At 52.4% G+C, this 27,961-nt stretch overlaps 1 protein-coding gene across 8 annotated transcripts in view; it reads left to right on the forward strand.

The window, feature by feature from the left end:
• Positions 1-22,626, forward strand: part of AGPAT3 (1-acylglycerol-3-phosphate O-acyltransferase 3) — a 122,797-nt gene extending 100,171 nt beyond the window's left edge. For 6 of the 8 annotated variants that reach the window (XM_024239229.3, XM_024239230.3, XM_054542431.2 and 3 more), the window contains 7 exons: positions 5,391-5,560; positions 6,574-6,735; positions 8,121-8,274; positions 8,894-8,996; positions 15,387-15,462; positions 18,278-18,476; positions 19,588-21,964. In XM_024239229.3, coding sequence (XP_024094997.1) covers positions 5,391-5,560; positions 6,574-6,735; positions 8,121-8,274; positions 8,894-8,996; positions 15,387-15,462; positions 18,278-18,476; positions 19,588-19,676 — 953 coding nt within the window. In that variant the 3' untranslated portion in view covers positions 19,677-21,964. 8 annotated transcript variants of the gene reach the window in all.
• The last annotated feature ends 5,335 nt before the right edge of the window (positions 22,627-27,961 follow it).

Below are 27,961 nucleotides of genomic sequence, written 5' to 3' on the forward strand. Positions count from 1 at the left end.
AATTATAGACTCCTACTTTCTAGCAGTATTCGGAAGCTAAAATACTACAAAACAGCAAAATCCTGCCTGAAACTGGCTTTTTAATGCATTTCTGGGCTCACAGTAAGGAAACAAAAACCTCTCAGCTCCACCCTTCCACCAAATCCCTTTAGCAAAAACTGGGGTGTGCAGAAATGGAATGTCAGCACTGCCTTTCAGGAGCCTAACCCTTGGGCAGCTGTAGCAGAGGGAGCTGAAGCTAAACCAGGACTCTTGGGCGAGGGCGCGAGACAAGCTAGGGTAACAGGGACCCTTGGGTTTCAGCAGAGGCAAATGAAAGTACACTCTCTGGAGAAAGTCTCTCATTCAGGCCTGAAGAATCCCACAGATTAAGAAAAATTAAATATGAATTCATAATCAAGAATGACAATGTAAACAGCAGATGCAGACCAAAGATGACCCACTGTGCCCCGACTTGAAAAAGAACCAAGTAGAACTGCTATCAGTGAAAACTGTAGATATTTTAAAGCAAAAACTTACAGATGGGTTTTGTATCAGATTAGACACAGTTAATGAGAGAATGGGTACACCAGACATCAATGTGAAGAAATCATCCAGTGACAGCAAAGGAGGTGAAAAATGTGAAATAGGAGTGAAAAGATGTAAGGACAGAATGAGAAACTTCATAAAATAGGGCTTTGGCCCCTGTCCCCAAAGGAGAGAACAGGAGAAGCCTCCTGGGAAGAGAGGATGCCTGAGGACCTCCTGAACTGACAAAGGCACAATTCTTCAGATACAGGAAGCACGTGTACACCAAGCAGGGCAAATGCACAGAAATCCACACCTAGGCAGGCCCTGGGGCATCACAGGCCATCAGAGACAAGAAGGAGCCGGGCGCAGTGGCTCACGCCTCTAATCCCAGCACTCCGGAAAGCTGAGGCGGGAGGATCACCTGAGGTCAGGAGTTTGAGACCAGCCTGGCCAACATGGTGAAACCCCATCTCTACTAAAAATACAAAAATTAGCTGGGCCTGGTGGCACGTGTCTAATCCCAGCTACTGGGGTGGCTGAGGCAGGGGAATCGCTTGAACCTGGGCAGTGGAGGTTGCAGTGAGCCAAGACTGCATCACTGCACTCCAGCCTGGGTGACAGAGTGAGACTGTCTCAAACAAACAAACAAAAAAAGGAAGTCTTCGAATCCCCGGAGAGGAAAGCTGGAGAACCATGCTGGACGGTCAGCAGTGAGGCCGACAGCAGATTTCTTGTGGCAGGCAGCAGCAGCAGAAGAAGGTGGAAGATCCTCAATGTGCTGGAAAATCGCCAACCTAGCACCCTGTGCTGTTCAAGAGTACGAATGAAATAAAAAGTTTTTGGTAAACAAGAAAATGAGAGCTTTTACTGCCCATAGATCTTCACTTAAATATTTTTTAAGGACGTGTTTCAGTAAGAACAAAAATTATAAAAGTAGGGTCTAATTTTCAAGAAAGAATGGTAGCCAAAGAAATTAGGAGATGGATGAATCTAAACCGTATGTAAAATAAAAACAGTGCTCAGCTGGGCGCAGTGGGTCATGCCTGTAATCCCAGCACTTTGGGAGGCTGAGGTGGGCGGATCACCTGAGGTCAGGAGTTCAAGACCAGCCTGGTCAACATGGTGAAACCCCATCTCTACTAAAAATACAAAAATTAGCCTGGCATGGTGGTGGGCACCTGTGATCCCAGCTACTCAGGAGGCAGAGGCAGGAGAATCGCTTGACCCTGGGAGGTGGAGGTTGCAGTGAGCTGAGACTGCACCACACTCAGCTAATTTTTTGTTTTGTATTTTTATTAGAGATGGGGTTTCACCATGTTGCCCAGACTGGTCTCAAACTCCTGACCTCAGGTGATCCGCCCACCTCGGCCTCCCAAAGTGCTGGGATTACAGGCGTGAGCGCCCAGCCCAGGTTCAGATTTTAATGGTAACTTTGTTAAGTATAGGGTAGGAAAGAAGAGAGATCAAACACAACTTCTAAAGTATTAGAAAAATATGAGGAAAGAAAAAAAGGCAAATCTCTTTTTTTAATGCAAGAAAGTAGAAAAAAAGCATTAAAATAAGAAATATTGAGGTATACATTAAGATCAATATGAAATTCCCAGATACTTGGGATGACCACAAATACACAAGAAAAACGCCTCAGTAAGAACAGAAATAATCGGCCTCTCCATCTGCTGGGCTTGCGTGGGTTTGTGAATTCTGTCTGTGACTTGTTGGATTTGGGATGTTCTCCACTTAGATTTATTTCCATGAATACATTTGTGGGAGCCCTTATGCAGTCAGAGCTATGTGGAAGCCTTTTCCAGTTCAGGGGCGCATGGTGAGAGCAGACCTCACGGTGGGTTTGTTTATGTTTGTTTGTTTTTGAGACAGGGTCTTGCTCTGTCACCCAGGCTGGAGTGCAGTGGTGTGATATTGGCTCACTGCAACCTCTGCCTCCTGGGCTCAAGCAGTCTTCCCACCTCAGCCTCCTTGAGTAGCTGAGACCACAGGTGTGTACCATCATGCCCAGCTAATTTTTGTATTTTTTGTAGAGACAGGGTTTTGCCATGTTGCCCAGGCTGGGCTCGAACTCCTAGGCTCATGTGATCCTCCTGCCTCAGCCTGCTGGGCTGCTGGGATTACAGGCTGAGCCACTGCACCAGCCCAGTGTTTTTTAATGACCCCGAACCACTGTTTTATTTTCAGTTCTTCATTCCTGTTCTCATTCTTTAATGCCGGGTGCCTTCTTGCTGCCCATTTTGAACTCACTGCCAGTGTGTCTCTGCTGTCATCTGACCTGCAGAGCTATAGGTGCTGTGGCGAAGGGTGCAGGTTTGGAGCCATTTAAACAGCCTGGCCCAGACTCCTCACTCCCTGCTGATGTCAGTCAGGGCCTCAGTCTCTAAACCTGAGCTTTCTCATCTGCAGAGCACAGACAAAACCTCCTGTCTTTGAGCTGTATTATAAAGCCTAAATCAATGCGCACAGCAGGTACACAGCAATGCTCGATAAATTGGTACTATTATTGGGTGAATTTTAGGGGTTTTTTTTTTGTTTTTTGTTTTTTGGTTTTTTTTTTTTTTGAGACAGAGTCTCTCTGTTGCCCTGGCTGGAGTGCAGCGGTGCAATCTTGGCTCACTGCAACCTCCATCTTCTGAGGTTCAAGTGATTCTCATGCCCCAGCCTCCCGAGTAGCTGGGATTACAGGTGCCCAGCACCACATCCAGCTAATTTTTGTATTTTTAAGTAGAGATGGGCTTTTGCCATGCTTCCCCAGCTGGTCTTGAACTCCTGGCCTCAAGTGATCCTCCTGTCTCGGCCTCCCAAAGTGCTGGGATTACAGGCTTGAGCCACTGCACCCAGCCAGAATTTTAGATTTTTTTAAATCCGTGGTTGAAAAATAGGCTATGGCTGGCTTACTCATTGTGCTTTAGGGAAGCATATATTTGAGTGAAGGAAATGATAAAAGGAATTTCATGTCGGGCCCAGGTGCCGCCCGCCCTGCAGGACAGTTTACAGATGCCTGCCCTGACAGCTGTCTGCAGTTAGCCAGCGTCGGCCGAGGGGTCCTGAGATCTGCTGAAGGCCGCCTTCGCGTGCCGACGGCGAGGGAAAAGTGCCACCTGCCCCTGGGCCTGCCACAGGTGACCTTTGGATGGGACTATTCTCCAGACAGCGCAGCTCGTCTTTCCAGAACATTCATGGGGAGTGTGCCTGTGTCTGGCTGGCTGTGTGGGCTCCTGTTCAGTTCATTCCTCTTCTTCAGCCTTTAGGCATGACCCTAAAGGCAGAGGTCTCGAGCACTTGCCAGGGGTGAGCCAGCGGTGGGGGCGCCCCTGCCAGGGCAGGCCTGCTGTGGGGCTTGGTCAGCAGGTCTTCTTCCCACACGCAGGATTTCCTCCCGTTCACTGCCTCTGCCCACAGGCGACCTTTGTCTTTTAAAGGAATTGGGGTCCCTCGGTGCCGCCACAAACTGAGTTCCCTCTTTCCTTTCTGCATCCTTTCTGCTTGCCTGCATGTGCATGCAGCATCATGACCGCTGGGAAGACACTTCCCTGCGCCTGCACACTGTCTGCAGGTGTCTCTGGCCATCCTGGGCTGAGGTGCGTGATCTCGGGTAGCGGCTCCTCGTTCACCCGTATAGGATGTCTTTGGAATTGGTCTCTAGTGTCCTTTATAAATAACCGGTATAAAAGAAGCCCCAGGCGATGGCCTTGCAGAAAGCCCACACTTCAGAGCTGGGCTGGTGTCCAGCGCGAGAAGCCTGAGGCCGTCCTGAGCTGGAAGCCGCGTCCTGGTTCTGTGGGGCCGTCCTTCCCGGACAACTGGCTGGGGGGCACAAGACTCTGGTGGCTGACAACAGGCCCACCTGCTTGGCCTCCCTCTTGTCCTTCCGTACACGGCCCTCTGAACGGGACTCACTCCCTCTGAGGCCCACGTGTGACAAAGATGCGCAGTTCTCACCATGGAACTCTTCAGCCCTGCAGTTCTCCCGAAGGTGAATGAGGGCGTCCCAGAGTCCCCATCAGGAGACAGATGATGCCGTGTTCCCAGCATCCCCAGAGCCCTCCCAGGCGCGCAGGTCTCCTGCCTGCAAACAGAGCTCCCGGCACGAGCCCCTCCACACTTCTGGGAAGAGTGTCTTCAGCCGACCAGGCCGGAGCCAGGGGAAGAGACCGAGGGAAGAGGCTCCAAGAACCCCTGGGTGGGGGGGACAGGGACTCAAAGCTGGGACTGGCACCTCTCACATGCCAGCACCCATGGGGTCAGGTGAGCCCTGCTGTCTCTGGGGGCCCAGCAGGCCTCTGGCCACCTGCCCAGCAGCAAGCCCCGTAGAGCACCCCCAGCCAGCCTTCCTGGGGGCGGGCTAGGCCTCATATGGCTTTTTTTAAAATATGGAAAACCAGTGTAACCCCAAAGCAAGTTTTAGGAGAAAATGTAATTCCTATTACTCTGTCATCTATAATTCCATTCCGCTCTTAACTCTTTATTTTTTCCCACTGTCTGTTCTGCGGACATACAAGGGTTGTATTCTGCTTCCTAATCATCTAGTGACATTTTTCATCTTCTGCACCTCTCACGGGGCATGGCTGTGCAGTACTCGGCCACACCAAGGTGCACGTGAGAATCGTAATTGAGCGTAAAGATCAGCGTCTGCATGCAGAGTGGCGGTTCTCTCCCTTTCTGCTGCTACCTTCCGTCTGTCTCCTCCCAACTGTTGCTTAGAGTAGGTCATTGTAATTTCATAAAATGTACACAATGTAAGTCATCAAAACTCATGTTTAGCAGAGACTTCCGCTCTGGACGAAAATACTGTAGGTGTCTCCTGCGGGCACTCCCTGACCATCCCAGGAGGAGGGGTTCCACTGGTGCCAACGCCCTCCCTCTGTCCGCAGAACTGGTCATGCTGCTGGAGTGGTGGTCCTGCACGGAGTGCACGCTGTTCACGGACCAGGCCACAGTAGAGCGCTTTGGGAAGGAGCACGCGGTCATCATCCTCAACCACAACTTCGAGATCGACTTCCTCTGTGGGTGGACCATGTGTGAGCGCTTCGGAGTGCTGGGGGTGAGCGGGGACCTGGGGAGGGCTAAGGGTGAGCAGGGGGGCCCCGGGGAGGGCCGGGGGTGAGCGGGGACCCAGGGAGGGCCAGGGGTGAGCAGGGGGTCCCTGCAGGGCTGGGGGTGGGGTGGTCCCGGGGAGGGCTGGGAGTGAGCGGGGCAGGGTCCCAGGAGGGCTGGGAGTGAGCGGGGCGGGGTGGTCCTGGGGAGGGCTGGGGGTGAGTAGGGGGTCCCAGGGAGAGGCTAGGGTGAGCACCTTCCAGGGGAGGTGCTGGGAGTGAGTGGCAAGGGTCCTGGGGAGGAGCTGGGGGAGTAGGGGAGTGCTGGGGGTGAGCAAGAGGGCCCTGGGCAGGGGAGGTGCTGGGTGGAGCAGTGGGGGTCCCAGCAGAGGAGCTGGGGGAGCCTTGGGTTTCCCAGGGAAAGGGCTAGGGGAGCAGGGGAGTTCCTGAAGAGGTGCTGGGGAGGCCCCTGGGGTCCGAGTCCCTGGGTGTTCCTCCTGGGGCGTCTCTTTGAGCTGGGCAGTGGTGCCTGGCTGGATGAGGGGCCCTGGCCCGCAGGGCCTCAGCTGTCCCCGAGCTGTGCCCTCCTTTCTCATCATAGCCTTTGCCTTTGAGATGACCCCACCTGCGTCCCTGCAGAACCACTTCTGTTAGCTAAGCTGCCTCGGATGAAACCTAAACTACTCCCCGATGCTGGCAGAGGAATTTCATTGCAGTCAAAGCCCCTGTGTGAGGCAGCACCCCCAGGCCACCCCCAGGAAGCCTGGCAGCCTCTGCCTCCGGCTCACCCACCCTCCCTGAGGGCCCTCCCAGCCAAGCCTGAGCCTCAGTTTCCTCATTTCTGGGGCCATCCTTTCACGCTCAGAAGCTGGGTCCTCCTTCACAACAGACCCCCTGAGCCACAAAGCCGTGACTCCTAGAGCGACACCACACAGGAGCTGGGTGCAGCGGGAGCCTGGCCAAGCCCCTGGCCTCTGTCCAACGCTGAAGTGCCAGGTGCCCCTCATTCTCTTCCCTCCAGAGCTCCAAGGTCCTCGCTAAGAAGGAGCTGCTCTACGTGCCCCTCATCGGCTGGACGTGGTACTTTCTGGAGATCGTGTTCTGCAAGAGGAAGTGGGAGGAGGACCGGGACACCGTGGTCGAAGGGCTGAGGCGCCTGTCCGACTACCCCGAGTACATGTGGGTGAGTGCGCGGAGCAGCCTGACAACCTGCATGCCGGGAGGAGGCCACGCCAACTCCTGACGCACCGCTGCCCACATCCCAGGCTGGGAAACCCCACGAGAGCCTCTGCACACGGGGTGCTGTTTCCATGGGGCCATGGCTCCCCCATCCGAGCTGCAGGCATGGAGGCTTCTCTTGGGCCACCTGCCTACTACTCACCGCAATCCCAGCTCTGACCACGCCGTCCTAAGGGGACCTGGCGGGGGGAGGGGGCAGAGCAGGGTGCCCCCAGTGAGCCCTGGCTCTGCCTGCCCTGCTCAGTGTGCGTCCCCATTCCTTTTTCTGTTCCTTCTTCCTGGTCTGTCTTGGAAAATGGGCTGCCTGTGCTGGTAGCATTTCTATTTTTTTGTTTTTGTTTTGTTTTTTTGTTCGTTTTGTGTGTGTGTGTGTGTGTGTGTGTGTGTGTGTTTGAAACGGAGTCTCACTCTGTTGCCCGGCTGGAGTGCAGTGGCGCGATATCGGGTCACTGCAACCACCACCTCCCAGGTTTAAGCGATTCTCCTGCTTCAGGCTCCCAAGTAGCTGACATTACAGGTGCACACCACCACACCTGGCTAATTCTTGGTATTTTTAGTAGAGATGGGGTTTCACCATGTTGGCCCGGCTGGTCTCAAACTCCTGACCTCAGGTGATCTGCCCGCCTCGACCTCCCAAAGTGCTGGGATTATAGGCATGAGCCACCGCACCAGCCTGCTGTTAGCATTTCTTTTTTTTTGTTTTGAGACAGAGCCTTAGTCTGTCGCCCAGGCTAGAGTGCAGTGGCATGATCTCAGCTCACTGCAACCTCTACCTCCTGGGTTCCAGCAGTTCTCCTCTCTCAGCCTCCAAGTTGCTGGGATTACAGGCACACACCACCACGACTGGCTAATTTTTGTATTTTCAGTAGAGATGGGGTTTCACCATGTTGGCCAGGCTGGTCTTGAACTCCTGACCTCATGATCCACCCGCCTCGGCCTCCTAAAGTGCTGGGATTACAGGGGTGAGCCATCACGCCTGGCCTGCTGTTAACATTTCTAATTCATGCTGTGGCAAGTGGATGAAACCGTCTCTGTTTTCACACTGATCAGAGGCTGCTGCCCCAACACACCTTCATGTTTCACTTCTTTCTGGAAAGTTCTTTCTGGAGAGCTCTCCTGTGTGAGTGAACGTGTGTGACTGGAGTGCAGACTGTGGCCCTAGAATAAAAGAACCTTTCAGTCATAACCCATGCTGCTCGCTAAAGCGGTTCCAAGATTTCCACAAATTCAGCCACAACCTTTGCTGCCTGTCAGAAAGGCAGGCGTGGCCCGGACATGCACCCACCCCAGCTGCTCTGTGGAGTGACTGTGTCTCCGTGTTGATCCTAGTTTCTCCTGTACTGCGAGGGGACGCGCTTCACGGAGACCAAGCACCGCGTCAGCATGGAGGTGGCGGCTGCTAAGGGGCTTCCCGTCCTCAAGTACCACCTGCTGCCGCGGACCAAGGGCTTCACCACCGCGGTCAAGTGCCTCCGGGGGACAGGTAGGCCCCAGACTGCCTGAGCCGGGGCCACCGCTATGCTCATGGAAAATAGTGATTTCTTAAAAAAAAAAAAAGAGTACATTCCATGTGAACACAGAAGAGCAAAAGTGCAAAAGGAATCAAGAGAGGGGGTTGGCGCCGCAAGGTTCCCACGAAAGGAATCAAGTGAGGGGGTCGGCGCTGCAAGGTTCCCACGAAAGGAATCAAGTGAGGGGGTTGGCACTGCAAGGTTCCTGTGTCAGGTTTTGAGGTGATAAAATGCTAATTCATGAGAAACAAAATAAAAAATACATAATGCAAAACCTTATGAAGGGAAAATAATCATTATTATATCTTATTAATCCAAAAGGAGTCGAAATAAAGGGACAAAGAACAGGAAACAGCCAGACAGCAGGGTCACACTCACAGCGTCAGTCCCCATGGGAAACGTCAGCCACTAAATGCCCTCGCCAACAGAGGAGAACGGGGAAAAGAGAGGGGGAAAGAAAACTCGGAGAAGAGGTCCTGGTGTGTTCTCCCCAGGACGGGGCCGGGTCCCGGGTGGAATTTGCTTTTCCCTCTGGCAGTGAACACGCAGCCACCTGGGCCGGGTCACCCACCCTCCCGTCTCCTCCCACAGTCGCAGCTGTCTATGACGTAACCCTGAACTTCAGAGGAAACAAGAACCCGTCCCTGCTGGGGATCCTCTATGGGAAGAAGTACGAGGCGGACATGTGCGTGAGGTGAGGCCAGACCCTGTGGCTCTTGCGCCACCCCCCCATACCTTCATGAGCTTGCGCTGGACAGACGCCAGGAGGGTGGCTGGGTCCAGGTCCCATGTCCCACAGCCCCGCGGGGTGGAACTCACACGGAAGGCCTGTCTGCAGCCCTGCCCTGCTGAGCAGACACAGGAGAGGCCCTGCAGGACTCGTCCGGGGCTCGGGATGCGGGCCACGGAGAGGACACGGAGACACGGGGGATGCGTGGGGAGACTCACCATTGTCCACGGTGTTTCATTCCTTTGGGGAAATCGTTGACCTGGCATTCCGGGCCACGTCTGTCCTCTCCTGCCTCCTTGGGAAGCCCCTGCAGTTCCCTCTGTAAGATGCTCTGTCTCTTCGAGGGCCTGGTCTCAAACCCCACTGGGCTCCATAAGTCTCCTGGGGCCTGCAGTCACACAACCTGGGGGGTATACGGTGCTGACTTCTCACTGAGGGGTGAAACCCAGGCAGGTCTCTTAGTGGGCAGGACGGGACCCCCTGCAGAGCCCCAGGCCTGAAGCAGCGCTGGTGATGGGAATGGCTTTCTGCTGGCCCTGGCGATGGCAGCCGCAGCACACGAGGGACCGCAGTGTCTGAAGGAGACAGTGGTGAAGGGAAAGGAAGAGGCTGTTTGATTTTTTTTTTTTTCTTGGAGACGGAGTTTCACCCTGTCGCCCAGGCTGGAGTGCAGTGGCTCAATCTTGGCTCACTGCAACCTCCGCCTTCCCGGTTCAAGCAATTCTCCTGTCTCAGCCTCCTGAGTAGCTGGGATTACAGGCGCCTGCCACCACGCCTGGCTAATTTCGTAATTTTTTAGTAGAGACAGGGTTTTACCATATTGTCCAGGCTGGACTCGAACTCCTGACCTCAACTGATCTGCCCGCTTCAGCCTCCCAAAGTGCTGGGATTACAGGCGTGAGCCACCACGCTGGGCCGAAGAGCCTTTTTCAAACCCTGTCTTGAGAGTTGGGGCTTCAGTGCTATGGGGCCCCAGTCCTGTCCCAATGAAATAAAATGGGAGTGGTGTGTCTAGACCCCAGGAGGAGCCTGGGGCTTGCTCTGCAGGGTACCAGCGGCTTTCCTCAGGGCAGCGTGTCTCTTTCCCCACACAGTCAGGGCTGTGGGTGCTGCCACCAAGCCATCGCTGCCCTTGGACTCTGCAAGCTTCTCTGGCTCACATAGAGAAGAAAATCCACCCAGAAATCCTGTTGACTTAAAACACAGGCTGGGGTTGTTACCTTGATTCCAGCACAAATCATCATTTCAGGCAGGCCTTTGAGGCATGAAGAAACCATGCGCTGGATGGCTCTTGTTGAGCTCGTCAGTCTCTGGTTTCATTCAAGTGTGTGTGGAAAGGCAGGGCCCTCCTTACCATGTGTAAAGCTGCACAGAGCCGCCACTATGTGTGTTTCCATATTTGGAATCCAACCACCACCAACTGAGTGTGCATCCTGGTCAGCCTAGCCTGCCCACGGTGGCCACAGGCCCTCTACATTCTAATCTCGAGAGCCTGAGCATGTACAAATTAAACAAAGCAAAACTACACCACCCAGTTCTTCTGGCCGCACTATAAGAGGTTTCCAGGAAGGGTTTGTGAACATAAACATAAGCTAGGTAACACTCCCTTCTGAAGTTCAAGGACTTGCTGATTAGAGGTGGAGGTGTTCTTCTCCCGACCCAGGGTCAGTGGGGCCACGAGCCGAGAGTTCTCTCCCTTATGTGCCTAAAACCCCTGGGAGGGAGCTCTGAGCCACTGTGGACCATGGAGGCTGTGGTGACTGACCGGGGCCCTGGACGGTCCAGATGGCAGGCTGGGACAGGACATGAGAGGGGATGACAGCAGCTGGTGGCCCTGTGCCGGATCCTGGCCACAGCTGGCCTCAGTCATCTTCACAAGAGGAGCCCTTGAGGCACGTCTTGCTCTCATCCTTGGGTGGTTAGTGGTGGCCCAAGGCTGGCCGGTCAGAGTAGCTGCCCAAGGTCAGCACTGGCCATGGAGGAGCCCGGCCACCCACCAACCTGCACGGCGCCTCCGCCTCAGTTGCCACGCAGCCCCCCACGGAGACACTCCTCATCCGCCGTCCTCCCTGCCACTCCCTTTATTTTGCCCGATCATATTTTAATAAATTCTCGCTTTGAACTTGTAAGGCTTCAGCTGTTCAGGTCACTCACCACTTCACTGTTTGAGGAGCAGCAGTGTCCCCGCGCGCCCCTGCAGCCATGCCATCATAGCGCCAGGCTCCCCACAGCATGGGGCTGGCCCTCCTTCCTCCTGCTTTGGTGGCGATGCCCAGGGTCATGGGGAAGCAGGGCCAATGTGTGCAGGGCGGCTGTAGGGCTCTCCTGTCCCTAGGGCTGGCCCTGGGCCGAGGGCCTTCAAGTGGCTTGAGTCAGCTCCAGGAGGCAGATGCTCAGGGTGACACCCTGGGGTGCAGAAAAAAATAAAATTTTTATTTATATTTACTTTTTATCTTATTTTTAATTCTTACGTTTATATATTTCATAATGTATATAACAGACATATAATAAAACCTGTATGTGGGGTATGTGTGGGTGTGTGTGTTCATGGGGAATGTGTATGTGTGGTGTGTATTATGTATGTGGTATATGTGATGTGTGCATGGTGTGTGTGTTATGTGTGCATGTGTGGTGTACATATGTGCATTGTGTGTAAATTATGTGTGTGTTGTATATGGGTGTGGTATGTGCAGTATAGTGTGCATATAAATTATATATGTGTGTATAAATTATATGTGTGTGGTGTGTGTGTAAAAATTTGTATAAATTATTCGTGTGGGGTGATGTGTGTGGTGGTGTGTGTATAGTGTGTGTGTATGAATTACATACGTGTATGGTGTGTGTGATGTGTGTGTGGTGTGCATAAAATGTGTGTGTGGTGTGTGAGGTATGGTGTGTGTAAATTATATTTGTGTGTGGTATGTGTGTATAAATTATAAATGTACATGTGTGTGCAAAACGGGTGGGTTTGGTGTGTGGGGTCTGTGTGGTATAGTGTGTTGTGTGGTGTGTGTGTATAAATTATGTGTGTGGTGTGTGTAGTGTGTGAATATAAATCATATATGTGAGGGTGGTGTGTGTGGTGTGGTGTGTGTATAAATTATGTGTTTGATGTGTGTGGTATGGTGTGTATAAATTATAAATGTGTGTGTGGTGTGTGTATATGAATCATATATGTGAGGGTGGTGTGTATAAATTATAAATGTGCATATGTGTGTGTGTGGTGTGTGTATATGAATCGGGGGTGGTGTGTGTGGTGTGGTGTGTATAAATTATATGTGTTTGATGTGTGTGGTGTGGTGTGTATGATGTGGGGCTGTGTGTGTCAGGTACCACAGTCAGCCAGCGTGGGCCTCTGGGCAGGCCCCTCCCCTCACTGTAGACAGAGAAGCCTCTGCGCCTCGGTTGTTCGTGAAATGGCATCTGTGGCAAATCCTCCCCATGCCAGTTGAACTTGGGGCCAATGTGAAGCTGTTTTTATTTACCGGGATGTGACATCATCTTCATGGCCATCTGCTCACCAGCGTGTGGCAGAGCCTTGTGAACACTGCAAGTGTGCTGGTGTGTGCTGTGTGCTGTTGTGTACTGGCATTTGCTGATGTGTGTGGTGTGTGCTCGCATGTGATGTGTGGTGTATGTGCCAGCATGTTGCATGTGCTGGCATGTGCCAGTGTGTGCACTGGTGTGTAGTGTGTGCACTGGTGTGTAGTGTGTGCTGGCATGTGGTGTGTGTTGAGGTGCGCTGGTGTGTGGCATATGCTGACGTGTGGTGTGTTCTGGCATTGCTGGTGTGTGCTATGTTCTGGCGTGTGCTGGCGTGTGGTATGTTTTGGTGTGTGCTGGCGTGTGCTGTGTTCTGGCGTGTGCTGTGTGGCATATGCTGGCATGTGCCGGTGTGTGCACTGGTGTGTGGTGGGTGCTGGTGTATGACGTGTGCTGCCGTGTGCTTGTGTTGCAATGAGACTCAGCTTTCACCTCTGATGGGGTGAGGATCCACAGGTGGAATCCCCATACACCAAAGCTTCAGGTTCCTCAGTTCCTAGACAGAAGTGTGAGGCGCGTCACCCTAGAGCGTGGAGACCTGCCTGGCTGTGGAAACCTCGCGGGTGGGCCCCGCAGCTCCAGCCTGGTCTTTCCCGCTCTGAGGTGCGTCGTCGCCCCCTGCTGGGCGCTGGGAGGCACTGCGGTTGCCCGTGGACAGCAGGTTCCTACCTGTGTATCTTAATTTTGGGTTTTTTGGTGTTTTTTTTTTTTTTTTTTGGCTTACAACACAGCAATTTGCTTCTCCCTCATAAAGGTCCACGATGAGCCCAGACAGTGCTCAGGGCAGCCCAGCTGTCCCCGCCTGGTGGCACGGGGCCGCCCTTCCTTAGCAAAGTGATTCTCCGACAGCCGTCGCAAGGAAGAGGCAGCATTGAGCGCCCGCTGTTAAGATGCTCCCTTACGGAAGCAACTTGTGGGAGGCAGGGATATGTGTTTTTCTTTTCCTTTTTTTTTTTTTTTTAAGAGAAAACCACATTTTATTTTTGTTAATGTTGAAGTTAATTTTCAATAAAATTTTATAGAAAATGATTTTTTTTTTTTTTTTTTGAGATGGAGTCTTGCTCTGTCACCCAGGCTGGAGTGCAGTGGTGCGATTTCGTCTCACTGCAACCTCCGCCTCCTGGTTCAAGCAATTCTTCTGCCTCAGCCTCTCGAGTAGCTGGGATTACAGGCACATTCCACCACGTCTGGCTAGTTTTTGTAGTCTTAGTAGAGATGGGGTTTCACCATGTTGGTTAGGCTGGTCTCGAGCTCCTGACCTCGTGGTCTGCCTGCCTCAGCTTCCCAAAGTGCTGGGATTACAGGCATGAGCCACCATGCCCGGCCGAAAATGAATTTAATTTTAATCAGTTTGACTGTAAGGCAAGATTTTCTGAATTTCGTACAACTTTCATAATTGTTTTGAATGAAAGAGTACATTCATGTTCTAAGAAAACTCTTCAGACACATGAGCCAAATTTTGTTCTTATATCAGTGTGTTTTTAATTTTATTGCTTAATTTATATAAACAGCCTGTTTATATAAATTAATAGCCTGAATAGCCTGTTTTGAATAGTAGCCAACTTGTTCGGATGTGTGTTTTTCTTAACTGCCCAAAGGGAAGGGAGAACTGGGCACCAGTGGAAACGGGTCACGCCTACCTGACGTCTTGCTGCGTGGCTCAGTGACGGGCGCTGTGGATGTGGCAGCCCCTGAATCCCAGCTCCCGTACACACAGTATCGCTGCTGCCTTAGAATCACCGCTGTCATCCTAGCTGGCAAACTTGGTGTTCTTATTAAATTTTAAAAGTATTTAAAAGATTTTAATATATCATATGTGAGTGGCTTACCCCGTGTACTTACTCAAATTCCAACTGACTTTTAAAATAAGAGCTGTAACATGTTACTTATTTAAAATTTTCCAATTAGATTTGTCAGGTAATTACCCTGCTTATCTTACCAAGTAGATATGTCAACTTGTGGGCTGCTAATCCACTTGGTAGATGAGGTAAGTAAATAAATTAGTGTCCAAACTGAAATCAGCTATTTCATAATGGAGATTAAAATGCCTACATTTTTAATACTTTTCATATTTGAAGCAAGTGGATTTCATTTGTGAAATAATCTTCTTTGCCTAAGGAAAGACACTCTCAGTCATGACTGTCTCTAAAGGATGAACAGATTAACAAAGACCAGAACTCTCAGGAGCTCACACATGACCACTCTTCTCACTTAAATCACTCGTGGGCACCCTGGGGTTAACGCTGCCGCCACCCTGCACAGAAGGCCACATCCTGGCCTCTCGCCGTCATGCCAGTCTGACCGTGTACTCAGGGCGAATGCCTGAGGAGAAGCTCATTTAATGTTTGTTTTTAGAAATTGAGAGTGAGAGGCTGGGCGCAGTGGCTCACGCCTGTAATCCCAGCACTTTGGGAGGCCGAGGCGGGTGGATCACGAGGTCAAGAGATCGAGACCATCCTGGTCAACATGGCGAAACCCCATCTCTACTAAAAAAAAAAAAAAAATACAAAGAAAAAAATTAGCTGGGAGTGGTGGCGCATGCCTGTAGTCTCAGCTGCTCAGGAGGCTGAGGCAGGAGAATCACTTCAACCCGGGAGGCAGAGGTTGCAGTGAGCAGAGATCGCACCAGTGCTCTCCAGCCTGGCAACAGAGCGAGACTCCATCTCAAAAAAAAAAAAATTGAGAGTGAGATGTGATAGAACGAGTGGGGCCCACAGGCCACCCTGGCACATGACATGTTCCCCTGTGCCCTCTTTTTAGTGTGAGGTCACGTGATGATTCACCCTACCTTGAATCTTCTTCATAAAACAGGAGATTTCCTCTGGAAGACATCCCGCTGGATGAAAAGGAAGCAGCTCAGTGGCTTCATAAACTGTACCAGGAGAAGGTAAGCAGGCTCTGCTCCCGCTCAGGGTCCTGGTCTCCTGAAGAGGCTGTGGAAGGGGTGCTGGCGAGCAGGCAAGTGACACGTGGGAACTCCGTGGGAGACAGGAGTGCCACCCAGGTCCCAAATACTCCTGATCCTTCTTTCATTTGTTTCTGTTTTTTGTTTTTGTTTTGTTTTGTTTTCTGAGACAGGGTCTCACTTTGTCACCCAGGCTGGAGCGCAGTGGTGCGATCCTGGCTCACTGCTGCCTTCACCTCCTGGGCTCAAGAGACCCTCCTGCCTCAGCCTCCTGAGTAGCTGGAGCTCCAGGCGCGAGCCACCCTGTTCAGCTAATGATTCAAAAAATTTATTTTTGTAGAAATGAGGTCCCACTATGTTTCCAGGCTGGTATGAACTCCTGGGCTCAAGCAGTCTTCTGGCCTCCGCCTCCCAAAGTGCTGGGATTACAGGCATGAGCCACCACACCTGGGCCCTTTTTCTTCATGTTTGAGAAATTAACAAACTACAGACAAGTATGAAGGGTAACATGATGCCTGTATAACTATGGCTGGTAACATTTGGTCACATTTGTTTCATTTTCTTAAATAAAAGAAACTACAGGTATGTAACAGACATAGATGGTCACTAGACTCCTTGTGTAATAGAAACTAATTAGGGATGTTAGAGCATTGTTTTGAAAACCACACTCAGTTCTTATTTCTTTCCCCCACGGCTTACTCAGCCCAACAACTACTTTCTCTTTGTTTTATACACACAAATGCATGGGGCATTCGATTTCCACCGTCGGCCTTGTGGGAGAGGAGATAACCAGGAAATCCTCCCAGGATGTAAAAAATATCATCGTAAATGCATTGATGGGCTGTCAAGAAAATAAGGGAAATCAGTCAGGTGCTGTGGCTCACCCCTGTAATCTCAGCACTTTGGGAGGCCGAGGTGGGTGGATCACCTGAGGTCAGGAGTTCAAGACCAGCGTGACCAACATGGGTGAAACCCCATCTCTACTAAAAATACAAAAAACTATCTGGGCCTGGTGGCGTGTGCCTGTAATCCCAGTTACTCGGGAGGCTGAGGCAGGAGAATCGCTTGAACCCAGGAGGCGGGGGTTGCAGGAGCCAGGATCGCCCCATTGCACTGCAGCCTGGGCAACAGAGTGAGACTCCGTCTCAAAAAAAAAAAAAGAAAAAAAAAGGGAAATCTCCGGGACTGAAAAGGGAGGTGGGGCTGAAACACGGTCCTGGGCCTGGGAGCCAGCAGCACCACGCCCAGCTGGTGCTTTCTGCCTGCCCCATCCCCTGAAGTCTCGAGCTGTGATGCCTACATGGAAACAGAAGATAAAGATTTCCCCTCATTCAAGGCAGGATGTTAGAACCGAAAACCCCACATGATGCTGGGACCCTCTAAGAATTGGACCCTCAGGAAGGTTAAACTGGAAAAGAAAATTACCTCCCAGCACAGAGAAATGGCCTTGAAACTTGCCTTTCTCCTCTTGGGCTCAAGAAAGTCTGCCTGGGAATTCGTAATTACAGGCCTGCCCTCCAACAGGCTTGAAGTTTGAATTTATACAAACAACATAGTTCAAGAAGCACACAGCCAAAATGTGTGTGCCAGGACACTCGGGGACATTCCAGAGGCAGGGAGCTGGGTGCTCAGGGGTGGCCAGGACACGATGACACCTGCCTTTGCACGGACACAGTGTGTGGCTGGCAGGGGGCACCCCAACCCCAGTTTCCAGCAGGAAGCTGACAACCGTGAAGAGATCAACTAGAAAAAATAAAATCTCTTGAAGCCGGTGAGCTCAGTGTTAACAGTCTCTAACCATCTTTAAAAGAGAGCGGGTCAGCCAGGTGTGGTGGCTCACGCCTGTAATCCCAGCACTTTGGGAGGCCGAAGTGGGTGGATCACGAGGTCAGGAGTTCGAGACAAGCCTGGCCAACATGGTGAAATCCTGTCTCCACAAAAAATACAAAAATTAGCGCAGTAGTGGGCACCTGTAATCCCAGCTACTCAGGAGGCTGAGGCAGGAGAATCGCTTGAACCTGGGAGACAGAGGTTGCAGTGAGCCGAGATCACGCCACTGCACTCCAGCCTGGGCGACAGAGTGAGACTCCATCTCAAAAAGAAAAAAAGGAGAGAGAGGGTTGATGGTGCCCTTCACTACTTCCCAAGCATCCTAGAGTCCCACGGGCTGCCCCGCCCATGGGCAGTGGCTGCCGACTGTCTGCTCTGTCAGGCGTGATTTCCTGCTAGCCTGTGCCCTTGACGTTCCCACCAGAGACAGAACCTTCTGCAGGTCGCCCTGGCCAGGCTCCTCTCTCCTCCCAGCTCCTCATTAGCCTCCTTCGCCAGGCCAGGAGACCGCGGTATACGAGGTTAAGGAACTTTCCGTGGGCCGTGCAGCTGAGAGTGCGCTTTGCAGGGATTTGCATCTTGGCCGAGGGAGTCACACAGGCCACACCTGCCAACCCCGCTGCCTCTGGCTCGTGGGAGGTGTGGGATGTGGCGGGTGGCCTGGGCAGTGCTGGGCAGGCAGGTGTTGGTATTCATAATGTTGCTTTCTTGACCGATTATTTTCCTGGGAGACTTCCTCAGTCAAAGGGTTAATGTGATTGCGAGCTCTTGATGCACGCTATCAGAGATTCTCCAAAAACGTAAAGCCAGCTTCGCCTCCCACCTGCAGCTTCTGTGATTTGTCCTCTTAATTGATGTGACGCCTTTTTTTAGGTTGAGTTGTTTTTCATTGCCAACAATCTTCTGCATTGAAATAGTAGCTTGTAAAGAAGCCTCACGCTTCCTTTTTCTCTGTTGACTCTTCTAGGACGCGCTCCAGGAGATATATAATCAGAAGGGCATGTTTCCAGGGGAGCAGTTTAAGCCTGCCCGGAGGCCGTGGACCCTCCTGAACTTCCTGTCCTGGGCCACCATTCTCCTCTCTCCCCTCTTCAGTTTTGTCTTGGGCGTCTTTGCCAGCGGGTCACCTCTCCTGATCCTGACTTTCTTGGGGTTTGTGGGAGCAGGTAATGGACACTGTCGCTAACAGCTCATTCTCTGACGGGCCTCACAGTATCGGCCACAGGGTCCAGGACCCGGTGACTCATCACAGTGGCTGTGGGAGGCAGGGGCCTGGCTGTTATGGACCCTGGAGCCAGGATCCCCCCACGGCCTGCGGGCCTCAGAGCCTGGATTCTTGCACTGAGCTGAGGGTCACCTCCTCAGAGAGCCGAACGGCTGCCACCTGGCGCCATCCCTACTGCAGCCCCACTGGCTGGCACCCTTGAGGATGCCGATGAGAGGGTCCCCGAGAGGGTCTCCAGCCCCCCTGTCTGCTTTTGGGCTCTTAGGGGTCAGGCTGGGATGGCCGTTCGGGAGGTTTAAGCAGGACATCATCATTCAGCTCCTCCGCGTTGACCCCCAGTGACTTCCCCACTGTGTGCCCACCCCAAGCACAGTGCCAGGCCCCCCACGACTCATCAGCTAGCCTGGGCCCAACAAACACCCAGCCTGTCTGTGTGGTGAGCTCAGGCGCCCGCCCACTCCCCGTAATTGAGGGGTCTCTGTCCGTGGAGACACAGTCCGTGTGCATCGCCCCGTGAGCCGACTCCCCAGGCCCAGCAGCTGGGCCAGCTCCTCCCCTGCTCCTGCCGCCCCTGCCAGGGGCCTTGGGGGGAGGGGTCCCGAGAGGCAGTGACTGCCATCAGCCTCTCCCATTGGACTACATGATGACTTGAGGCCACCCACAGAGGACAGGATGTGACCTGCTTACATCTGAGGGTCCTGCTCGTCCACCTCTGTCACCTGTTGGGTCTGCAAGGCCGAGCTGTTAGAACGCCCTGCAGCCCTTCTGCTCCCACCAGCCAAAGACCCAGAGGGGCAGGCAGGGCAAGGTCCACGTGTCCACCTGCCTGGGACTCAGCCGGTCAGAAGATGTGCCCCTCACCCCTGCCTGAGCAGGCCATGGCCAGAGGGCTGTCTCCCCGCAGGCCACACCTACTCACTCAGCAGAGACCACTGGGTGTGGGGCAGAGGGAGAGGGTCTGGGGCAGAGGAAGGAAGCCCCAGTAACACGTTTTACAGCAAAAAGGCAAAGTCATCCATCTTACCTCTTCTCTCTCTCTCCTGTCTTGAAAGCTTCCTTTGGAGTTCGCAGACTGATAGGAGTAACTGAGATAGAAAAAGGCTCCAGCTACGGAAACCAAGAGTTTAAGAAAAAGGAATAATTAATGGCTGTGACTGAGCACACGTGGCCTGACGGTGGTATCCAGTTAACTCAATTAAAACCAGAGCAACACACAGAGTGGAGGAAAAGACAATTAGAAACTATTTTTCTTATTAACTGGTGACTAATATTAACAAAACTTGAGTCAAGAGTAAAGAATTCAGAAGGCCTGCCAGGTGAAGTCTTCAGCCTCCCACAGCGAAGGGTCCCAGCATCTCCACGCGTGCCCGTGGGAGGTGGGTCCGGCCGGAGAGGCCTCCCTCGGATGCCGTCTCTCCAGAACTCCGCTTCCAAGAGGGAGCCTTTGGCTGCTTTCTCTCCTTAAACTTAGATCAAATTTTTTGTTTTTTAATCAGTTATTTTGGGAACTTAACCTGGCCCTTCACCTCTTCTGCACCCCCCCGAAACTGTCTCGTAATGAATTTCTGCTGTCCTCCTGGGAGTGGACGGCCGGGTCCCGTCCCCCGGGAGCATCACTTGGCTTAGCACCTTGGCTCCCAGTGGGGGCCCCGTGGAGAGCGCCCGTAGTGATAAGCACACCGGCATGAACATCAGGTCGATTCCTCGAAGTCAGAGCCCTCACTCTGCCCTGTCCTGGGGCTGGCTGAGGGCGAACGCCCAACCTTACTTTCTAGAGCCCTGTCTACCCTAGCTCCTGTTTGACCCTGTGTGTAAATACGTACATCTGTTTTTAAAGTGGATGGACCCCTGAGAACTCAGTGAAATGCAGAGTTCTCCATGCACCTAAAGCTCCTTTGTCCTTCTCATGGCTGTCAGACCCTGGTCCCTCCACACTGGGTGCTGGGGAGGGAAGACCCTCAGGGCTACCGCGTGCCCCCCCGTCCCACAGATCAGGAACCAAGGAGGGAAGACAGGGCAGCCTGTGGGACTCTAGGATGCTTCAGAAGAAGCGAGGGCACCGTCAACCCTCTGTTTTTTAAAGGTGGTTGGAGACTGTTAACACTGAGCTCATTGGCTTCTAGAGATTTTATTTTTGCTGGTTGATCTCTTGGTGGTTTTCAACTTCCTGCTGGAAACTAGAGATGGGGCACCTCCCACCCCCCAGCCTCACACTGTGTCCTTGGGGAGGGCCTGCCCCCATCTTGGCCAGTGTCACTGGGGCCCGGCCACCCCTGAGCGCCCAGCTCCCTGCCTCCTGGACGTCTCTGAGAGTCCAGGCAGAGCAGAGGGCAGCGCTCGGCCGGTCATGGAGGCTCCCTCGGCCTCGCAGCTAGCCCCTGGCCCACGCCGAGTGAGGGATGCTTCTCCCTACAGCATGTCCACTCCCCCGGCGTGGCCGGGTGGAGCCCCTGGGGCAGTGGCAGTGGTAGAAAGCTCAACTTGGTTGCGGTACCATCAGCCCACCTGCATTTGGCTTTCAACTTGCTTGTTCTAAGTCACACCCCCCTCATCTTTTTAGCAAGGGAAAAAAACAAAAATGGGTGTTATCTCTGATATATTGTAACCAGCATTCCGAATAGAGGTAGGTTGAGTTTTCTAGGGGAATACAAGTGGAGAAAAGAGGCATGAAGAAAAGTAAACCGAGAACATAATTAGGCATCAGGCCTAAGTGTCCTGGGGAGATTGGAGGGGACGGCTGCATTCTGCATGACGGAGGCACTGCCGGGCCCCAGGTCTGTGGGGGCCGTGCTCTAGGGGCGTGTGCGGGACACCACCTGTGCACACCTGCTCAGAGCACGGCTCCTCACGGGGGTGAAGGGGCAGACCAACAAAACCAGATGAGACCAACAAAATCAGGCAAGACACGCTTGCAGACACTGTTGTTTTGGAAATGTGCTTCCCTCCATCTGAAATCTCATCCCTCCACCCGCCCACTCGGGCAGCTGTGCTGTGAGCAGGGCACGCGCTCCCCTGGCTGAGCACCCCAGAGATTCTCCTGCACCTTCCTCACGCTGCACGCTGCTCATCCGTCTCCGTGTGTGTTTAGATCCACGCCATTCACTGACTCACTAACACCTGCAAAATCTTTAAGGAAAAAAGCTGAAGGGTACGACCATGCACATATGTGACCTGGAAAATGCAAATTTCGATCTTTTATGATTTAATTAATAGTTATTGTTTCCCACAGAAGTTCCCTCCCTTTGAAATTAATATATAATGCAGAGATTCCGCACCGAGCCATGGTGGGGCTGGGCAGCCCCTAGGTTCGAGTGGAGACGGAGGCCCAGGCGCAGGGGTCACACCTCATCTGCTTTCCTTCCCATCTCACAGCTTAGCTTGTGCATCTCAACACCAGGCCTTTAAGAGCAATAAAAACTACACCATGAATGTTTGGATTTTTTTTTTTTTTTTGAAGGAGGGTGGATTTTGCTTTTCATCCAGAAGGAAAAGGGGAGGAGAGCTCCTTTACACCCTACTTCTGAGCTTAATTCAGTTGATGTTATGTCCAAATTCAGGCTGAGTGCTCAGGCTGAAGCAACTCTGTAGCCCACAGTCCGTGCTGGCCGCTGTCGGGGTGAGGCACATTCTAGGCCTGGCATCGCTGATGCCCTCTGCACCCGGTCCTTGAGCCAGGCCGAGGACAGGAAGGGCGTTGCTGGCCTGTAGCTCCTGTTGCCCACCCAGAGCCAGGCACTCCACTGGAGGCTCCCAGCCGAGAGGGCCCAGGCCCACCCATGGGCATCTGGCAGGCCAAGCTCCCAGCCTGGGCCGTGGTCTCCTGGGGACACCGCTGGCCTCCCAGCTTAGGCCCAGGTGCCAGGTGTCATGGGATGTCCTGCCCATCTTCCCAAGGATGCCATTGCTGTCTTCATCATCCTCCCCCGTGTGAGACACTGGTTGTCTGGTACTCGGCGACAGTGTACCAGACGCACACCCTATGTGAGGTGCTTTAAGGTCCCTGTCCTCAGGAAGCGCAGTCTGGTGGAAGAGATGAGCGCTGAACAAATCACTAAATAACACAAAACAACAATGTAAGCAGCACTTTCTTGTAAAAAAAAAAAAAAAAAAAAGCACGTCCTGTCGATCAATTTTGAGTCTCTCTGCCTTGTCTGTCCCGACTCCCCTTTCATGCACCGTGGCATGAGAATCTTTCCTCACGCTGCTCGTTGCGGTATTGCTGAGCATTGACACTGATCTGAAGGAAAAGCCGTGGTTGGATCCAGCTGTGTGTTTCACTCAGGTGCAATTCAGTAGCTGTTGCCAGGCTGTCCGTGCTTGTTGTGACTACCGGTTGGGGTCAGATTTGGGGTGAAGAATAAGTAACTTTCTGCATGCTTTGTCTCTACCTGAGACACTTATACAACAAGCCAAGTATAATCTCTCCAGCCCTGCAGATTTTCACCTGACTTGTTCAACCCCATGCGTAGACTCCCGCTGCAGGCCTCTGGCCTGTGGCTCACTGCATGCAGCCCCTGGCGTGCAATACTAGTGCTCCACGGCGTGATGTGCTTCCAGCCCTTGCACTGCACCTAGGCTCAGGGTTCAAACGGCCAGCCCGAAACGCCTGCCTGCCTTCTTTCTGGAAACAGCACGTCCCCGGCCGTGTGCCTGCCCCTTTCTCTACTGAGCTAGTCCCCAAACCAAAGGCAAGCCCCCTCGGGCCTCGGGGGATGGGGCCGGCCACGCCCCTGACTCCGCCCTGGCTCTGCCCCATACCCCTGCCGTGGGGCCGACCTGGGGGATGCAGACATCCGGCTCCGTATTCCTGCCTATCGGGGCCAGGATGCAAAAACAATTTTTGTGTAAAAGATGTCACACTGATCTGCTCGAGTGGGGTGGACACATGAATTAAGTTTTATCATGAACATTCGCTGCTTGTTAATTCAGGGATAATGGTGGCATTCTTACAAACTGCTCGGGAAATAGAATGACAGGAACACTTTTAGGGAGCCCAGGAAGTTACCAGGGACATTGGTGTCAGTCGGCCCAGGCAACAGCAGCGTACGCTTTTCAAAGATCATTGAGTTGTCTTAGAATTTGAAGCTGTGTAATGACAATGTCACCTGGAGTTTGTCTCCATTTCTTAACTTTTTGTTGCACAAGTATTTGGACAGAAGTCGAACTGTGAATGAGATACTGAAATGCACTAAATTGTATTAAATTAAACTGGAGTTACTTGATACAATGAAGAAATGCATCTGATCTACTTGTATTTATTGTCTCAGAATTGTACGTTGTGACAATCAAATGTTACTTGCCTAAATGCCAGGAAATTCAACTGGCCTTTTAATCACCAAGATTGCCAGCAAGTACTGTAACTGTAAATGAATATCTCTCTCTCTGGAGAACCCACACAAACCATTGACCTGAGTGCACATGACAGCCACTGGCTTCTTTTTCTATGATTGAAAATCTGCCATCGTTGACTGTTGGCCAGTTTCAAAGGGACCCATTGTATACAGGGTGCAAATGTATTATATGGATGTTTCCTTTTGTATACTTCATTTTTACAAGTTTTGCTACTCACAAGCTTTATGCAGTGGAGGATAGAGGTATTTTTGGTCTTTAGAAGCTTGTCAGGGTGAGGGCTGCTAACTTAACACTTCAGAGGCCTGTGTCCCAAAGGCCTGGCTACGTTTGCCGTGCTATGCGAGGACCTGTGTACACAGGCAGGTGTGCGCCTGCCCAAGCGCGAGTAGCTCTTGTGTAGTGGTGAAATGCTGCAGGCATCTGTTTATTAAAATTGCTGCTGTGAAAGACAGGGATAAAATATCCACAATATAAGAGAAAGCGACTCCGTGCCTCCTTCTGTTTCTTTGTTTCCAGTCTGCATAGATGTCTCCAAGGGGAAACCAGGGCCACCAGGCACTCCTGTCCCACGGGGCCACCCACCTGCAGAACCCACTCCCACAGGCTCTGTTTCCTTGGAGGCCATCCTGCCGATGGCACTTTTCAGGCCCTCCATTCTCTACGAGTTGCTTTCTGGAAGGGGAAATTGAAAAGGAGAGAGGTCACCTGGCAAAAACACAGGGGAAAATCAGCCAGTCCACAAAAACGCAAAATGACCTGATGATCTCCAAAAAAGGGTTTTAAAAGCCATCAAGGACAAAAGGTTTTCCTAAGTGGCATGTATACATCCAAAACTACTCTTTTTTTATAAAAACATTCATCTGTGGAGAAAACCAAGGAACCCTTTTCTCTTCTTTATTAAAAAGCAAAACAAAAACTCTTGTTAGAACCAAAAGATATTCTGGGTTCTTGTTTCGTGTCTTCTAAAAATAAGCTAAGCTGAAGAGTCTGCGTGTCCTCATGCTCCTGGGAATGGCCCTGGCAACCTTGGTGACATGCTCTCTGCTCCAGGGCTGCCTCCTTCCCCAATGGCATCGGTGAGGGTGACAGGTCCATGCTGGTGCTTAGCCCAGCTCCTGAGAAGCTGGGAAGGCCTGGCTCAAAGTCCCGCGTCCAGATGCCATTTATTTTTTAAAATATATCCTGAATTCAGAGAACCCAGAATTTTGCACGATGTTCTGTTGTTTTCTTGGGAGATGAAAGTGAAGTGCCTGGTGCCACTTGGTATGGGGATGTCATGGGTGGGTCAGGCCTTGCCCTCTAACAAGAGGGACTGACTTGCCTGAACCCTACTTCGCCTGTTTGAACACAAGTGCTCACGGGCATTGGGGGGGCAGCCATGCAGACCCCTTCGGACTTCATCACCCCGAGCAGCACAGGCATCCGGCTCACCCAGGAGAGGGGCCAAGGTTAACCATGAGGCCCATTGCCTGCCTTTATTGGCCCAGATCCCACCTCCGCTTCAACCAGAAGCTCAGTACGTAGGAGTCAGTCCCTGCCACCTGACATTCTGGGACATGTGAGTGTGTACACATGTGCATGCATGCACACACCATGTGTGTGGGGACCTTCATAGCCATACGCATGCACACATGTACACACGTCCCAGCACACACACGGGCATACCTGAAGACTAAGGGGCAGTGTTAGGAAGTGGGCTTGGGAAACCATCCTCTTCATGTCTCTTCTTGTTTGTTTGTTTGTTTTTGAGACAGAGTTTCGTTCTGTCACCCAGGCTGTGGAGTGCAATGGTGCGATCTTGGATCACTGCAACCTCCGCTTCCCGGGTACAAGTGATTCTCCTGCCTCAGCCTCCCAAGTAGCTGGGATTACAGGCACCTGCCACCATGCCTGGCTAATTATGTATTTTTAGTAGAGATGGGGTTTCTCCATGTTGGTCAGGCTGGTCTCGAACTCCTGACCTCAGGTGATCCACCTGCCTCGGCCTCCCCAAGTGCTTGGATTACAGGCGTGAGCCACCGCACCTGGCCTTCTTCACGTCTCTTCTGCGCATAATGCCTGAGAACCCGGAATTGTCCAGGTGGCTCACACAGCAGCAGGGTTCATGGAGATAAAAGCCCTTCTTGAAGAAAGTGCCCCACCAGGGCTAAGGAACTTGATGAAGAAATCAAACAGTCCCGTGACGTCTTAGCAAGCTAGCAATGTGGGCTGAGCTTTGCTTTGCTGTTGGGTGTGAGCTCTTCCACTGCAGGTGGCCTGCACCTGGGCTGGGCAGGAACAAGTCCAAACACAGTTACCCTGGACTTGAGCCTTGATCGTCCCACGTGTGGCCAGGGGGCCTGTGAGGGTGCACGTGCACATACACATGCACACATAGACACCCACGTGCACACAGACACACACGTGCACACATAGACACACGTGCACACATAGACACACATGTGCATGTACACCAGCAGGTGCTTGCCCTGCCGCTGAAGCCCTGGGGGAGGGACATGCCCAGTCACAGAGGCAGGCACCAGAGGACAAGGCCACAGAGGGCTCTGCATGGCTTCGGCTGCTGCCCTGCAGTCGGTCCCAGCCTCATAGCACTTGCCAGGTGGAGCCGCTCCAAAGTCTTAGGATTCAGGGATGCGAAATGCCAGCAAGGTCATGCCGTCCAAACGCCTGTCACATGTGCGGCCTCACTTCACAGCTGCTGGCGCAGCCTCTGCTTGAACCCAGCCAGATCCCAGCGTGCCTCTACTGTCTGAATTGGCCCATTCCATCGATCACAGATGTGGAGCAGAAGTGTGTTTCCGTGGGACACTGTGTTATGGGGGAGGCTTGGATTTGGGGGTCTGGAGGCCTCTAGATGAAAACCCAAAACTCACTCCTTAGGACCTGTGTGGCCCAGGCCAAGAAGGTTCTTAGCCTCCATGCCCTTCTGTGTTCTAGCCTGTAAGGTGGGGATGGTCATCAAGACGACCAGCGTACATCCTGAGCTTAGGCCGTGACAGGTGCTGAGCAAGTGGCTACTGTCCTGGCAGACCCGGGGGCATCCCAGACCTGCATCTGTCCTGGGCCCTGCCTGTGCCAACCTGGAGGGGAGGGGCTGTGGTAGTAGCCTTTGCTTCCTCTCCCCTTGGAACCTTTCATGAGCCCCCAGTGGCTCCTCCTCCCCATCATTCATCTTTTCCTGTCACTTCTTTCTTTTTTTTTGAGACGGAGTCTTGCTCTGTCCCCCAGGCTGGAGTACAGTGGCCCAATCTCGGCTCACTGCAAGCTCCACCTCCCGGGTTCAAGCCATTCTCCTGCCTCAGCCTCCCAAGTAGCTGGGACTACAGGCGCCCACCACCACGCCCGGCTAATTTTTTGTATTTTTAGTACAGACAGGGTTTAACCATGTTAGCCAGGATGGTTTCAATCTCCTGACCTCGTGATCCACCCGCCTCGGCCTCCCAAAGTGCTGGGATTACAGGCGTGAGCCACTGTGCCCGGCCTCCTGTCACTTCTTAAACCCTTTTCGTCTGGGTGCAGTGGTTCACACCTGTAATTCTCACACTTTGGGAGGCCAAGGCGGAGGATCACTTGAGCCTAGGAGTTCAAGACCAGTCTGGGCAACATAGCAAGACCCCATTTCTAAAAAAAAAAAAAAATTTAATTGGCCAGAAACTGTGGCTCATGCCTGTAATCCCAGCACTTTGGGAGGCCAAGGCAGAGGATCACTTGAGCCTAGGATTTCAAGAGCAGCCTGGGCAACATAGCAAGACCCCATCTCTACAAAACAAAATTTTTTTTAATTGGCAGGGCACCGTGGCTCATGCCTGTAATCCCAGCACTTTGGGGGGCCGAGATGGGAGGATCACTTGAGCTCAGGAGTTTGAGACCAGCTCAGGCAACATGGTGAGACCCCATCTCTACTAAAAAAAATATATATATATGGCTGGGCACGGTGGCTTATGCCTGCAATCCCAGCATTTTGGGAGCAGAGGTGGACAAACTACCTGAGGTCAGGAGTTTGAGACCAGCTTGGCCAACATGGTGAAACCCTATCTCTACTGAAAATACAAAAATTCACCAGGCATGGTGGCG

This window comes from Pongo abelii, chromosome 22, assembly GCF_028885655.2.
Source record: "Pongo abelii isolate AG06213 chromosome 22, NHGRI_mPonAbe1-v2.0_pri, whole genome shotgun sequence".
NCBI classification, from domain to species: domain Eukaryota; kingdom Metazoa; phylum Chordata; class Mammalia; order Primates; family Hominidae; genus Pongo; species Pongo abelii.